General features: G+C 37.8%; 1 protein-coding gene across 1 annotated transcript; it reads left to right on the top strand.

Annotated features, from left to right (window-relative positions):
• Window positions 1-350: 350 nt before the first annotated feature.
• Window positions 351-15,828, top strand: LAPTM4A (lysosomal protein transmembrane 4 alpha). Its single transcript, XM_032497087.1, has 7 exons — window positions 351-635; window positions 8,816-8,936; window positions 12,000-12,076; window positions 12,171-12,293; window positions 13,240-13,335; window positions 13,863-13,961; window positions 15,205-15,828. The coding sequence occupies exons 1-7, from the start codon at window positions 525-527 to the stop codon at window positions 15,277-15,279; spliced, it is 702 nt and encodes a 233-aa protein (XP_032352978.1). The 5' UTR covers window positions 351-524; the 3' UTR covers window positions 15,280-15,828.
• The last annotated feature ends 1,027 nt before the right edge of the window (window positions 15,829-16,855 follow it).

The raw sequence follows: 16,855 nt of genomic DNA, 5'->3' as shown, positions 1-16,855 counted from the left end.
GGCAGACGTCACTCAGAATAGTCTTTTGTGCCCGCTTTCTGGCACCACCATCTCGTCTCTCCCTTTTCCCATTAAATGCCTCTCTTCTTGCCGCTCTTGTCTCGGGGATGGTGAGCTATCCGGCTACCTCCCACCCAAACTATCCTAGGCCTACTAGCCGGTCCTCGCCCTCACGTAAGAGGCGGGGATTCCTTAGCGCTAAGGCGAGTTGCCGTTCTGATTGGGCGTGAGGTCTTGTCAGTTTTCAAGCTTTTCCAATCAAGGGCCGCCTCCACCCAGCTTTCCGCTCTTCCATTGGCCTGTGTGTGGGGAAGGTGGAGGAAGGGGTAAACCGAGGTCGCGCGAGAACGGCGCTCGTCACTCAGTGCGCAGGTGCGAAGGATCTGGCTGGGCCCTGGGCCGGGGGCGGGCTTGAAGAAGCGTCGTTTGGTTTTGGAGACAGTGACAGAGCTATCTGGGTTCAGCCGCTGGGCAGAAAGCGTTTGTCGGCGGCCTGGCCAGGAACGAGGCCCGCGAAATTCTCGATGGTGTCCATGACTTTCAAACGGAGCCGCAGCGACCGGTTCTACAGCACTCGGTGCTGCGGCTGTTGCCATGTCCGCACCGGGACGATCATCCTGGGGACCTGGTACATGGTAAGGGCGGGCGAGGCGGGAGGGTAGGGGCCCTGAGGGGAATGCGCCGGAGCGGGAAGTCGGGGAGCCTGGTCGGAAAGGAAGGAAGTGTCCACCAGGAGGGGGTGGGGCGAGAAGGCGTAGGGGAGCTTCTTTTTAGGGGGCTTTAACTTTGAGGGAGGAGACTGTCCCGGAACCGGAGTGGGGGTGAGTGGGAACGGGGAGATGGTTCCTTGGCAAGAATAAGAGAGAAACGGGGTTGGGAAAGGCAGAGGCCTTGCGGGCTGGGAGAAGGGGGCGGGATGAAGGTGCTTGGTTTTGGTGTCTAGGGGTTCTGGAAATTACCAGGTTTCGGGATTTTGTGTGTTTCCGTAATCTGAAAGAACCGACACCCCCCACCCCCGGTCCCCTAGTGGTTCGGGGAATTTTTTTACCCCTAACGAAACTATTAGGAGGGGATCTTTGTAGATGCAGCCTAGTTTTAATATTGTATTTTGCGTAAAGGGAAAGCGGCAGATCCAGTTTTAACGCAGTCGTATGTGGTTCCTGGACATTGTTACGGTGTGTTTGTGATGTAGGCAGAAACGCCTCCGTTGTGAGTCTGGCAATTCGCTTGGAAGTAATACCATTTGCCAGAATTTACACTAGATCTGCCTTTTCCTGATTCATTTCTCTCCCTGCTCATGAGACATTTTTCATATCAGACCCATTCCTTTTTTTTAATGAACTTTATTGAGAGCCTACTCTGTTTTGGCCACATATGCATTCCCTAGGTTCCAGGATTTATGTAATTATATGTCATAACCAAATTGACAGTGTTCTTGATTGGTGGTTCACTAGTAATGCTTTTTGTGATGTCTTACCACTGTCTCCGGTATCCATATACATTGAAGCTAATTTGTGACTTGTAAATATCTGACTCTGTTCAGGTAGTTTTAGATTTTGATGACTTTACAGAAGTTTTGACAAACATATTGTTTCGGCCACTTTCGCTAATTACTTTGTAATTAAAATTTTTTTGATTTAGTTCTGATTAGGGAGGTTGTGGCATTAGTGATACTTCAGTTTCTGTTAACTCCTGCAAACTGCAAAAAAGGAAGAGCTTTATCAAAGACATTCTTTTTGTCGTTCTCTGTTTTCATTACTTCCCAACCCACAGCCTCGAAATTATTACCATTTGACAAGCACCAGACAAGAATCATCTTCAGTTAGGCAGATAGTTTTCATGGCCCACCCTCAGGGGACCTGAACTCCATTATTCCTGGGTACCATGTTGTTGTTGTTTTTACAGTCTTCTTCATTAATGTACATTAAAAATAACAAAACTTGAATGTGTAGGCTTATTTGCTTGTTTCTTTTAATATTTTCTGTACTTTTATATTTAGAAACATCGTTTTATTGCTGTATCACATTTCCCCACAAAGACCCCCCTCCCTTGTGCATTTTAACTGATTTGTAATACTGGACATTGATCAGTTCATGGCAACAGCAGCATTGTATTTCCAACTTTTACTTCTTCTGCATTTTACTAAAGGCCTGGGTTTTCAATTTCTTTTGTTTGTGCTTAGGTCTGCCTTCCACTCCCCTGAATGAATAATTCAAATCTTTAGGGTCCTCAAGCCTGTCACTCAACCCTGCCTCCTTCAACCCTAGAAGATGACCTTCTCTCCTACTTAACTGAGAAATAGAGTCCAGCAGCCTCGGACTCTTGCCTGCCCACTAAATCTTCCTGTTTTCAGATCCTTCCCTCCATTCACAGAACAAAGGATTTCTAACTCCTCCTCTCGAAGAAAATAAGCACCATCTAAATTTCAACCATCTGAATGTAATTGGCTGTATTTCTTTCCAAGGCAGATTTTTTTGATGCTGTGGGCTTGGCTCATAAAAATGAAAGGAATAATAAGGAAAAGTGGGAGTTATAAACAGTGAAACTCAAAATGCAGAGACAACAACTTTCGTAACGGTATTTATTCTCCCAATATGGGAATCAGGGAGTTTTAAATCTGTTCCCCACTGGAAGCACTTGATGTGAAAACATTTCACATTATCTCCCTTTTTCCATGCTTTAGTTTCACAGTTTTAAAAAAGATGGCAAAGCTCTTGTTTCTTTGCATGGATTTTTTCTGATTATTAGAACATTATAAGGTGCTTAAATCAGTGTATCTATTTTAAGAGATTTATTGATCATCTACAGTGTAAATAGCTATGATGCACATACAAAAAGAATAAATCACAGGGACACGTGTTATTCGTCTTTTATGTTCTTATTAATCTGCCACACAGAGGCTCTCAGATGTTTCTTGTCTTGAACATAGTATTTGCCCTTAAGATGTTGATGGTATTACAAAGAACTTTGGGGCACAGATACGAGAATGAAACTTTATGGTACAGTGTCGGGGAAGAGAAGATGATCAGTAATATCAGATTCAAATTGGATTAAGAACTGGAAAAGGCTATTGGTTTTGTTGATTACAATATTGCTAGTGACTTTCGAAGTTGTGGCTTCAGTGTCATAGCAATATAAAGACACAGTTTCTGCCTAGTTGGGGACACATGTAACATTTAGAAAAAACAAGATCACCAAGACATAAAGAGGACTTATCTAAGCAGTGCATTTTTGTTGCCAGAAGCTTCTTTACTAAGGCAAAGAAATAATACGGGAGTGGGTGAAGTAGAATGTCACTTCCCTCTCCAAGTACCTTGTCAGAATAGTCTTCCTCCTCTATTCCAGGTGGGAGACTATTTATGGTTCTTTTTAGATTGCCTCTGTGGGGTTTGGAACCTGAGAGGTGTAGTTCTCACTCCTGGGTGCAGACACTGTATCAATGACTTTGTATCTGACAGTGTCATTGCTTTCTAGCAACTGCTTCTTCTGAGCTAGTGTTAAGGTGATTGCACACTGTATATCAAAGTATTAATTGTATGGTATTAAATAGAGCAGTAGGACACAGAGAAGCCAAAGCCAACTATTATATGCACCAGCCCTGAAGTGTTAGCCTTTGGCATTTAGATTTGAAAGAAACCTTCCTGGCTGAATATGGTTTAAGGCATATGAAATTTCAGTATAAGCTCCAGTTTAAGCTGATAGTTGTAAATTGTTTTCTTTATTGATTATTGAAAAATCTGAAGTCAGATGATTTAGAACAGCAGTTTCTTATGTGGTATAAGTTCAAATGTTTATTGTACAATTGAATGAGCTTAAAAGTCTGCTGCAGGGTTGTCCTCCTTCATGGTAATGCTGTACCAACAAGAAGACATTTCGAGAATTTGTCATAATTTTAGGTCTTGGAAAGATTTCATATGTGGCTGAATTTTTCATGAGTGTCTCAACCATAAACAATCTAAAAGCTAGGTAGCTAGGAAGGAAGCAAAGACAGGCTTCCTCAAGCTGTATGCCTTTCCAGCACTCATCGTGGACTCCTTTAAATAAGTGTACCTTGTTTATATTTCAGAGTTAAGTATCTTTCCTCAAACATGTTTTCTGCCTCAGTGCCTTTGCATTTACTGTTCCTGCTCCCCCAAATTCTCTTCTCTAAGGTCACTTTTTAAAAACTTAATTGAGAAAAATCTCAAATATGCAAAAATAATGAAATGGTATAAAAATCTCTTACTTACTCATTACACAGCTTCAACTAGTAGCAACCATTTTGCCAGTTCCACTTAGTTTTTTTTTTCCACAATTGTTTTCTTGGTGAAGCTTCCTTGCTTCCCAGCCAGAGGGATCTGGTTTCCTCCCTGTGTACCTCGAAAAGTTACTGTGCATACCATTTGTATGTACTTATTCAGTAGCACTAATTACACATTAGTGTGATTATCTTTTTAAACTTTTTCTTCCCCACAAGATACACCTTCCTGTATGAAATGTGTATAGTAGTAACTTATTAGAGCATTTGAAGTATTCAATTAAATACTTGAATTAAATGAATTCTCCAAAAATAGTAGGAATAACTCATTTGTAACTGTACATAATGGTAAACAATATAGATACATATATAGTGTACATTTAGCAAAATTTTAAAGATAGTCAATTTTGGCCTTTATCTGATGAGAGTCTTTGTCTCCTGAGGACTTTATCAGTATGTTCTAAAACATTGCTCTAATTATATAGTCTTAGGAGATACTGAGTTGTGGGAAAATATGCTGTGGGAAAACTAAAGAGTAATGATTAAAAAAAAAAAAAAAAAGCATCCAAAAACAGAAACAAAGACGGATCCTCAATGGATCTTCTGGGAGGGGTGTGGTAATGAAATGAGAAAGCAAAGAGAAATTACTCTCCCAAGACTAAGTGCTTTCAAAGATTTGATACTGTTCCTTTGAAACAAGTGAAATTGAACAGATATGCTTTTTTTGTTGTTTTTTTAGCTTATATAAGGTATGCAAAAGGCTTACAAAAATAACACAAACCATGCTGTTTAATCCACTAAATATAGTACCTTTCCTACACTGGTGTGTCCATTCCCTATGTTGTTAATTTATATGAGTATTTGCTGCATTCTCTACCTTTCCATATTACTGGGTTTAGAAGTGATCATTATTTTAATTATATTCTTACTAATTTTCTTTCCTGAGTGCAGTAAAAGGGAAAAATGAATCAGGAATAAGTGTTCTGGAGTTGTGTGTACCTAGTTGCTCTCTTTAGAGAAATTTTACATTATAAGACCAAAAAGTTAATTTTATGTATGTTTTGGAAAATGCTACATGGAACTTAGAAATATCAACTGTAATCAAAAGTAAATAGGATAGGTGCTCAGTGATGAATCTTTTAAGATCTCAAGGATAGATTTTCCAGATTAGTACTTTAAAATGTAAGTTGGGGTTCTAATGAAATACAATTAATTCAATGAAGATTTGAAAAATTGAGCTTTTAATGAAATAGCACTGAACTTATTTTACCATTTCTTGGTCCTTTTGATTAGACCTATGATTTCTTTAATATTCAGGGGTATGACTCTGAAATGAAATTTGGAGTGTCACTAATACTAGAAGATGTAATAGTGGATGAGTCTGTGACTTACCCATGGAAGAGAAAAGAGATTTTTATAAATTCTACGTATGATAAAAATAAGGGAAAATTAAACTCCTAAACTTTCATTTAGTAATTGAGTTTGCATGTTTTTTTTGTTTTGACATGAGTGTTTTCTGTACAGTGCAGAGCTTTTAAACTGTGACTGTATCATGCTTAGCAGAGAAGAGTTTGCTGAATTGATTTCAAACTGATTTCCATACACAGTATTTTAGTAGATATATCTGATTGTTCAATAATTCACCTAATCATATTAACTCATAAACCACATACACTGTCCAAAATCCATTGCAGTAAAGATGGGCCATTAAAAAAAAAAATCAGCCTTTAACTGTGGAGCCACCTTGCAAATATGATTATCTCTTGTAAGACCTTTCAAGTGTTGAAGGATAAAAGACCTTGCCTTTGAGCAGTGCAGGGAAGAAGGCATGTTACTGAACATGTTTATTTAGAGAGTAAAGTATAAACATTTTATAGCCTTAGAGAATGGTTTCTTTTGGAAAGCTCTCAAAACAAGAATTACTTATGAATGGTTATAAGTAATTATGTAGTGCTAAGAAGCAGGATGTCTTAAAAAGAACCAGATTTGTATGCTAGCTCTGTCCTCTTACAGCTCAGTGAGTGAACTTAACACATGCTATTTCACTTTGCTGAATTATAGTTTCCCCATGTGCAAATGGGCTTAAGTAATATTTAATTTCACAAGGTTATTGTGAGGAATAAGTGAAGTATATATGTAAATATACTTGATTTATAGTAGATCCTCAGAAATATCAGACGATTCTGAATTAGATATCGTGACATTGTTTATCTTATTGAAAGATAAAACTTGGGCTGCTTGTCTAAGAGAATGTGAAATGCCTTCAACTGGTAAATTGTTTTTAATCATTCAGAGTGGACCAGAGAGAGCTGTATAATAGAGATTGTTTAAAATAGTGTTGATAAACCTTAGATATCCCTTGAAAAAATCCTATATTCAGATTTTCACAAAGAGGAGGAAGACAGATTCTGTGAACTTTAGATGGGGGAGCCTCCATCCTAGGCGAGATTTCTGTATCACATCATTAGCAGGGTTGTTTTGAGCACTTAAAGGAAATGGTGCCTCCTGGGTTAACTGGGATTCACTAACTAGAGGCATAAATAATTTCCTTTTTGACTGGATTACACCCTGGTAGACTAGGAAAATTCAGATAGCATGATGGGATTTCAGCAAGGTGTTTGGCAAAATCTCAAGATGTTCTTCTGGACCAGAGAAAGACTTTTGTTCAAAGGTTGTTGACTAATGGGAGGAGAACAGCCTCTGGCAGCTTCGTCCTCAGCGCTGTTCTCTTGCTAGTGACTTAGATGGAGACTCTGATTACATGCTCATCATGTTTTCAAATGCAGGAAGCTGAGAGTCAATTTGAATGGTGTCAGAATCTAGATGGAGAATTTTTTTTTTTTAATTGAAGTTTAGTCAGTTTGCAATGTGTCAATTTCTGTTGTACAGCATATTTCAGTCATACGTATACATACATATATTCTTTTCTATATTCTTTTTCATTATAGGTTACTATAAGATATTGAATATAGTTCCCCATGCTATACAGAAGAAACTTGTTTACCTATTTTATATATAATTGTTAGTATCTGCAAATCTAGAACTCCTAATTTATCCCTTTCCACACCCTCCCTCCCCCTGTAACCATAAGATTGTTTACTATGTCTGTGAGTCTGTTTCTGTTTCATAGATAAGTTCATTAGAGTCTTCCTTTTACTTTTCTTAGATTCCATATATAAGTGATACCATATGGTATTTTTCTTTCTGGCTTTACTTCACTTAGAATGATGATCTCGAGGTCCATCCATGGTGCTGCAAATGGCATTATTTTATTCTTTTTTATGGCTGAGTAGTATTCCATTGTATAAATATACCACAGGCTTCTTAACCCAGTCATCTGTTGATGGACATTTAAGTTCTTTCCATGTCTTGGCTATTGTATATAGTGCTGCTGTGAACATTGGGGTGCATGTATCTTTTCAAATTAGAATTCTCTCCTGATATATGCCCAGGAGTGGGATTGCTGGATCTTATGGTAAGTCTACTTTTAGTTTTTTGAGGAATCTCCTAGATGGAGAAAATCTTGATAGGCAAGAATGTTAGTAAGATGAAATTTGATTGCAGATATATATAAGGGCTCATGCTTGCGCCTCTGAATCCAACTATAGGTACAGGTGGTAGCCTAACAGGATCAAGTATGAAAAAGAATTAAGGGTTTTACGGAGTCACTCATAGGTGACATTCAGAAAACTTAAGTAGCCAGTACAGTTTCAGACTGTATTACTTGAAATTTGTTAAACTAGCATATGGGAACTGAGGTCTGGTGTGTTGTGACTGGACTGATCTTCACTCATTTAAATAGTATGTTGAACAAATTGGAGCATGTGTATAGAGGAGAGCAAGGAGAAACTAGTGAGGTAGCTGGAAACATGTAGTTAGAAAAATGGTTTAAGTACCTGAGTGTTTATTCTAGAAAAGACAGTATTTGGAGGCATGTGTTGGCTGCCCTTAGGTGTTAGGGGAGCACTTACTTGGAAGGGCTAGCAAACTAGCTCAAACGGTAGAATTAAGACCAATAGGTGAAAGTTAAGTGACATGATCAAAATCTTGGAAAGTCTTTTAAGCATTTGAAGGTAGCTTTATAGGAAATAGTTCCCCATCACTAGATAGAAGATAGTGTGGAGGGGCTTTTGGCTGATCTGCTGGATCATTACATACTTAGCCGATGGATATTATGTTTATCTGATAGATAAGTATATTGGACTAACTGTAGCTTCTTTAAACCTGGAAGTTCTGATATTGGGTTATGAATAAATATGTGACTCTGACATGAACAATTTGTGGTGATCTCTCAAATTAAATTGGTATGCCTTTTTATTCTGTGGTAGTAACACAGGATCAAACATCTTTTCTCTGAGACAGTATCAAGTTTATACTTTAATTTTATGAAATACTTATTTTAAATCATTCTTAAAGTGATAGTTGTGTATTACTTTATCTCATAGGTAGTCTCCTTTTTATGTCTTTGTTACTTCAAGTAAAACAATGTTCAGTAGGGGAAGATGTCTAAGGATTATGATTATTCTGAAGATGCTTTCCTGGTTAATAATGTAATTAATAAAATGTTATCTTTCACAGGTGGTCAACCTGTTGATGGCAATTTTGCTGACTGTGGAGGTAACACATCCAAACTCAATGCCAGCTGTCAACATTCAGTATGAAGTCATTGGCAATTACTATTCATCTGAGAGAATGGCTGGTATGTCTTTAGTTGAAACCATCTCCTGCTAATTATGCACACACTTGTGACTTAGGGGAGGATTGATTAAATTATGTTTGTTATTATACTTGCTGAGGCATAAAATGTTTTCCTAGGTTTTTCGAAGATACTCTGAGAATTATAATTGAGTATTTATAGCCAGAAAATGTAATGGACTGCTAGAAGATTTTTGAGAAATATGTATTGTACATTGGTCATTGATTTCTGTGGGGTACTATGGAGAGAGGAAGGAGAGAAGGAATTAACAAAAAGACTAAGCCTTTGGGGGTCAGCTGACTAGTTGAGGATGGGAGATTTGCTTGTGAAGCAAAATTTTACAGTAAAGTATAAAATATGAATTACTTGAATATTTGGTGATAATCTTTTGCTCAGGGTACCAATTCTAAATATATTTTTATTATTTAGATGAACACTTGACATTTGGAGTTAAAAATAGAGTACTCCTAGAACATTCATGGGAATTACCTTTTTAAACCTATTTAATTCCCTGAGAGCAGTATTTTCATTATTTATCTTTCTTTAAAACACAAGTTTAATTTTATATTAAAAATTATGTTAGCAATTTAATATTTGAAGAGAAAATTATCCTTCAGACTTTTAAGTGTGAACAATTTCTTACTCAGAAAAATTTCACTTCAGATAAGTGTTCCCAGTTCACATGTGTTATATTTGTAATATTACAGGATCTTAATTGTAATATTTTTAGATTATCTTTTATCATAAAGTTCTGCAGTTCATTGCATTTTGATCTCTGATCTATTAATGAAGTGTTTTGTTTTGTTTTTTTAATTTGGTTGTTAATTCAAATGATTCATTGTCCACAGGGCTAACCTATTTCTAGGAGCCAGGTAGAGTTTTGTGGCCATCAGTTACATATACTGTAGTGTGATAGCACTAATAGTTGTTCATACTGTGTTTTTAAAGTGTTGTTTTTTTTTTTTTAATGAGTCTCCTAGTTTTCTTTTCAAATACAGTATGATCCTTTGATTTTGTCAAATTGAGAGCAGAAATACCAAGAACATATAGAAACTATTCCTTCTGGTATTTGATTTTTTTTCCTGAGTAATCTATTTTTTTTAACCAAAATAGAACAATAAATAAAATTTTGCTGAAGCTGCTAATGTCAGCATTTTCCCTTGTCGTGTTGGCTTCTCCTCAAGTTGAGGCACAGAAGAAGACTTATGGTCACTGAGATTCTTGGAGGTCTGTACACTGGTTCTTTTGGAGCCACAGGGAAGAGGTCACAGGTTTATTGCCTGTTGCATGAGTGTTATCGCTGCTGCAGAGGAAATCAGATGTATTCATTATCATGTTTTTGTTGATTATAATTCTGTCAAAGCCATGTTACTGAGAGACTATAAAAATACATAGTTCCTGGCCGTACGGTAGTTGGTATTTCCTTGGAAACTGAGTTTCCCACAGACCCAGTGTTACAGAGGTAAGTTAATTTCTGGTCATTGGCCTGACTACTGATTTTTTAAAATGAGGTTCATGATTAGTTATTTTGAATCAGCCAAACAGGAAATGACACTTAGTGTATATGAACTACTTCTGCAGCATATGCAAGCTATTTCTCAAATATGAATGTGTCCTTATTTATAGTCACATTGGAGATAGATGAAGACTTAGGGGCGTCCCAGAGAAGATGCTGAATGTGGTGGTGGGTGGAAACCTGAGGCTCATATCCGGGCATCTAGCCCCTCATATTCTGTTTGCTTTATTGGTTCACAAGTACTGGAGTGTCTCTGGCGCCAGGCATTATATGTATTTCCCACCCACCACCCCATCTCTCCTCTGTTTTGCTATTTGTTGCTCCGATGGAAGACCTTGAACTTCACTTTAACTATTATTTCAGTACTTTAAGAAATGGAAATACATACGTAGTCTTCTGGTAGCAGATTCTAGAAAGCTGATTGTTTGAATTATAAATTTTGCTCTCAAGTTTGATAGTACCTATCCTGTTCAATTTCATATTTTGTTTATATTTGATTTCTTCCCTTTGAGTGCCATTTTGCATGCTGCAGCAGGGAAGTCCTTTAAATCCTTACCATTTAGCTATCCTCTATCCTCTAGGAAAATTTAAAGAGGGCTGTTCTTAGTTTAGTGCCAAACAATGATGCTGTTTGAATTGCCAAGTGACAAGATGATACATGACATTTAACGAGTAGTGTGAACATTAAGCATTGAGTCTACTCATTCGTCATTGTTAGTGCTTGAAAGGTTCTCAATATCCATCCAGAGTCAGTCCATTTTAGATTTGTGCTAAGAAACTCATCAAGAGTGGTTTAGTACTGATTAAGTTACATGGGTGCTTTTTGAGAAAATTAGTGAACATGGATTAATGTAGAGAAAGGGAACAGCCTGAGGAAGAGTTGAGCAAATAGAACATAGACTGTGTGTAGCAGAGAAGCCAGAGTGAAAGGATGCGGAGCCGGGAATCTGGATGTCGGCATGGAGTGGGGTAGGAGGAGGGATTAATGGAGAGCCTGGAATTTCAGATTATTTATTTTATCTAAAGCAAGAGGAGACATCTGTAGCATTCTGTGTTTAATATATCTGTCTTTTAAGCAAATACCAGCCTTTCCCTCTGGCTGAACCCTTCTTATGTCACAAAACCCAACTTGTGTCGTTTCTTTCATATTTTTTCCCAGATTTTACAGGCAAAACTAGTTGTTTCTGCTTCTGTTGTAGCCCTTGCCACATTGGATTATAATTGTCTATTTGCACATCTTCAGACTCTCAGACTGGGCAGAGACCTTCTCCCTAGCAGAGTATCTGGCTCATGTGCCATCCTAAATAAGTGTCAGTGAGTTGTGGCAATTTAACAAGAAAAACAAAGGCGTGAGTTTCTCAAGCTTTATTAGTTAATGCTGAGGCAGATTTTTTTTTTTTTTTATTCTCTTGGCCTTAGATTTTTTTCCATAGCCAATCTTGAAAATACTCAGTTTTTTAAGCTAGCTTTAAAACATTATTTTGTCATAAAGAGTTTACTTTTTTGGTTACATGAGTAGCTTATTTACATTTTTGTTTTTGTTTTCTTAGATAATGCCTGTGTTCTTTTTGCTGTCTCTGTTCTTATGTTTATAATCAGTTCAATGCTGGTACATGGAGCAATTTCTGTAAGTATTCTATGTTTTTAACTTTCAGTATTTGACCTTTTACTGAGTGATATTTAGTAATTTCATGTATGTGGTTGCTGTTTTTTCTCTTCAGTATCAAGTGGGTTGGCTGATTCCGTTCTTCTGTTACCGGCTTTTTGACTTTGTTCTCAGTTGCCTGGTTGCTATCAGTTCTCTCACTTACTTGCCAAGAATCAAGGAATATCTGGATCAATTAGTAAGTGTGTATGCTAATTAAACTCTTTATTTTAAGTAAAATATTTACATAGAAATTTGGAGTCATCTTAGGTACTATTCTTATTAATCTGTCCTCTCTATTTTTTAAAATTATTATTATTATTACTACTCTTACCGACCATGTTGAAACCAGTAAGATGAAAATAGAGTATCTTCTTACCATACGTTTGGATAATCCAGTATAAAAAGTCCCTAAAGATAGATATCGTAGAACTTCAGAAGTAGTTCAGCTTTTGTTTTGAGCATATGAAAAGTATTATAATTCAGCTGCATTTGGCACTCATTGGAGTTTTAGCTTTCTGTCTTTGCAAGCATCTGTAGCAAATATTTGAGTGCTTACCATATCCTTCACTCTATTCTAGGCAAATTGTTGATGAGTGGTTTAGATATAAACAGAAGTTCCTTCTCTTCAAGGAGCAAATCATGTATTTGGGGAGCTAAGACATGAAGATCTTACCTGTGATAATGAATCAGGACTGTCCCATGACAGTAAATGAGGCACATGGATTAATTTGGTATTCTTAAGATGTGTTCTAGGTTATCACAAAGTGCAAAATGGAGGTGCCATGGCTGAATATAAGTGTGTGTATATGTTTAATTAATAAACTAGTTTTTTAGAGCAGTTTTAGGTTCATAGCAAAATTGAACAGAAAGTATAGAGAGTTCCCATATACTCCTTCCCCCACCCTACTAGCCACATCCTAAACCACAGTGGTACGTTTGTTGTAATTGATGAACCTGCATTGATACATCATTATCACCCAAAATCCGTAGTTTACATTCGGGGTCATTTTTGGTATTGTACAGTCTTTAGATTTGGACAGGTGTCAGATGACATTTACTCATCATTGTAGTATCATACAGAATTGTTTCCCTGCTCTAAAAATCCTTTCTGCTTCACCTACTCATTCCCCCCTTTTTTATAGCCTGATTTTCCCTATAAAGATGACCTCCTGGCATTGGACTCCAGCTGTCTCCTGTTCATTGTTCTTGTGTTCTTTGCCTTGTTCATCATTTTTAAGGTGAGTTGCTTACTGAATATTTGGGGATCCATTTGGACTGTGACACTTTCCATCTCAACCTTCTTGTTGGTTATCTCCTTCCAGTTCACAGTGAGTGAGTGTTTATTCTGACATAGTACAAGAGATAGATTTTAGGCAGTGTCCTCCCTCTTACTTCCAGGCAGTGGTTGGAAATGCCAGGATTCTTCCTAAGTGTAACACCATTATGTTTTTGGATGTGGCTCATGATTTGGACTGAAAATCTGTTAAAATTCCCAAGGTCCAGAAACAGAATTTCTTCTGTAGCACAATGATTGTCACACCTGAATTGAAACCCCAACTCTGGTTTCTCTGTAAAACGGTGATAATAAAACTTGTGACATTTAAGTGACAGCAAGTAGGGAAAGCACCTGTGTTAGGTCCAGATGGATGTCACTTCCCTTCTCCATAGAGAAAACATGAGGGAGAGCATTAAAAGTCACCTTAATTTTAGAGCAGGTAATCTGTTGAGTTTCAAGCATATGTAAATTTTGTTTGTATTCTTTTAGGCTTATCTAATCAACTGTGTTTGGAACTGTTACAAATACATCAACAACAGAAACATGCCAGAGATAGCTGTGTACCCTGCCTTTGAAGCACCTCCACAGGTGAATGACCTTTTAATATAGTTAAACTTCACTGACCATTATTGATCATTCCCAGAAGAAGAATCTGGATCTTGACTTTGTCTTTGAAGCCATAACTGTGGTTTTGGGCATGGGTAGCTTAAGTCCACCAGTTTCAGCATCTCCTAGTTGGAATCCTGGGTACGTGGGCTAGAGACACTATGCACTGCTCATCTCATCCTGTTCAGCCGTTAGGTTTGGTTTCTAAGTGGTCTCCAAGAGTTACATTTTTGCGGGGAGATCAGACAGGGAACAGCAGTGTGAGCAATGCGAGGCTCTTGGCTTCTGGCTAAAGTTAGGGTACCATCGGCTGTAGTATATGTTGCTATCAGAAACATTCACATGATGTAGAGGGGAGACTGAATTTCCTGTGGGGAGACGAATGCAGTGGGTACCTCTCGGGGCCCTCTAGTTGCTGCTGGCTGTCTTCCCAGGTTTCCAGCATGTAGATTATACGTGACCCATGTAGGGCCAGCCTGTCACATGGGAGTCACTTAGGTTAAAGTTCCACCCTCCACGTAGATGTGCCTTTTACCCTAGAGCAAATGATACAAGTACCTGATGCTTGGACTACAGATTGTGATGAAATTCAGGATCCAGCCACTTATTGGGGCCTTCATTTAGCATGGTACAGAGGGGCCCTTATCCGAGATCCTCAGTTCCTAACATGTACTTGACATTGCTGCTTTATCAGTCGCACTGGAGCAAGGGGAGGGCGGTGGCACGTACCACCTGTCAGGGTGTCCTGGTGGCATCAGGGTCAGTTCAGAAGCAAAGATTTGTCTGCCCTCACCCCATCCTTCCATCCATGCATCTCTAGTAGTCTTGAATCAGACATGTCACCTGCATGTAAATAAAGTTACAGGTTTTTAGCTTTACTCTCAGGAACTGCAGTTGACCCTTAGGCAACGCGGGTTTGAACTGTGAGTGTCCACTGATATGCATATGCTTATATATGTGATCTACAGTTGGTTGGATCCACAGAGGTGGTACTTCAGACATGGGGGGCTGACTGTAAGTTATATGTGGATTTTTAACTCTGCGGAGGGTCGGCGCCCTCTAACCCCCGCATTGCTCAAGGGTCAACTGTACTTAGCTAACAGTTTCTTCAGCTCTTCTCCATGAGTTTGTATACCCCTGTTTGAGATGTGAAATCTGAAAGCTGAATTATTTCAGATAGGATCTAAAAGGAGAACTAAGTTCAATATAATTTTTTTCTCTCCAGTATGTTTTGCCAACCTACGAAATGGCAGTGAAGATGCCTGAGAAAGAACCACCACCACCCTACATACCTGCCTGAAGAAATTCTGCCTTTGTCAATAAACCCTATACCAGCTTTTTGTCTTGTTTATTTTCAGAATGCTGCAATACAGGGCTCTTCAAACTTGTTTGATATAAAGTACATTTTCCTTTGTTTAAGCATTTATTTTTAAACACTAACAAGCTTTTTGGACATCTATTAGAATTCAGAGTTCGTTGTTGTTGTTGAGTATATTACATTTAAATAGTTTTTGAAGACAATCTAGGTTAAGCAAGAGCAAAGTGCCATTGTTTGCCTTTGATTGGGGGGTGGGGAGGGGATACTCTCTACACGTTTTCTTTTTTAACTCTGCACTTTCTTTATATAATAGTTTGCATTTTGGTTATTTGCTGCCCTAGATACTTTCAGGAAGGATGAATTAAATATTCAGGGTGAGTGAGTTGAGTATAAGATCTGGAGTTTTCAGCTATGAAAACAGGAAAAAATATATAACATTTTAACTTGACTGTGGAAGATGATGGTTGCATGTTTCTAATTTGTATGTTTCCATCTTTGTGATAAGATGCTTTAATAAATCTCTTAAATATTTGTTGGTTTTTTTAATCTATTACCATTTTTTGGTATATGAAACAACATTTTCTATTACAATAAACTCAGACTGCCAGGCTTTTAATTTGAAAATATTTCTTTAATCCAGTAACTGAAATATTATTGAAAGTTATGGCAAAAATGGTACTTGAATCCCTGGATAGAAATTACACTAGCATTGATGGTTTGATAGAAAAATTATATGATTAGTATAGTGAGCTATGTTTTTATGTTGAGATAATTTAGTCAGGGAATGAATTCATCAAGAATAATTCAAGGTAAAATGTATCAGTTGACCTTCAGAGTGTGTTTTACTGAAACCTTTATGGTTTTAGAATATTTTTCAGAATTATGGATGACTTCTCTGGGGTAGGTCTCACTTTGTATAAAACTGTAATGGAAATCTCAAGATCAGGTTTTCTTGATTGTTGCTGTTGGCTTAAATCTATTGTTCTCTGTTGAAGATCATGCTAAGCAGTATTTAGATACTAACCCAGCTGGTACTAGCCTTTTGATACTGGTGCAGTTACATCACAGTGTGAACACATCAGGACCCTGAGCTGGTGGGGCACCTTTTAGTGCTGGGAGTTTGGCCCACAGTCTACACAGCCAGGCTCAGCACATTTTTTTCTCTGTTAGTTACCATAACGTTTTGTGTAAATTTCCATGTGCTATACAGTATAATCTTGTTTATCTATTCTACAATTTTGAAATCCCAGTCTATCCCTTCCCACCCTCCGCCCCCCTGGCAACCACAAGTCTGTATTCTCTGTCTATGAGTCTATTTCTGTCCTGTATTTACGCTTTATTTTTGTTTGTTTGTTTGTTTTTTAGATTCCACATATGAGTGATCTCATATGGTATTTTTCTTTCTCTTTCTGGCTTACTTCGCTTAGAATGACATTCTCCAGGAGCATCCATGTTGCTGCAAATGGCATTATGTTGTCAGTTTTTATGGCTGAGTAGTATTCCATTGTATAAATATACCACATCTTCTTTATCCAGTCACCTGTTGATGGACATTTAG

This window comes from Camelus ferus, chromosome 15, assembly GCF_009834535.1.
Source record: "Camelus ferus isolate YT-003-E chromosome 15, BCGSAC_Cfer_1.0, whole genome shotgun sequence".
NCBI classification, from domain to species: domain Eukaryota; kingdom Metazoa; phylum Chordata; class Mammalia; order Artiodactyla; family Camelidae; genus Camelus; species Camelus ferus.
This window is presented reverse-complemented; position numbering and strand designations above follow the sequence as displayed.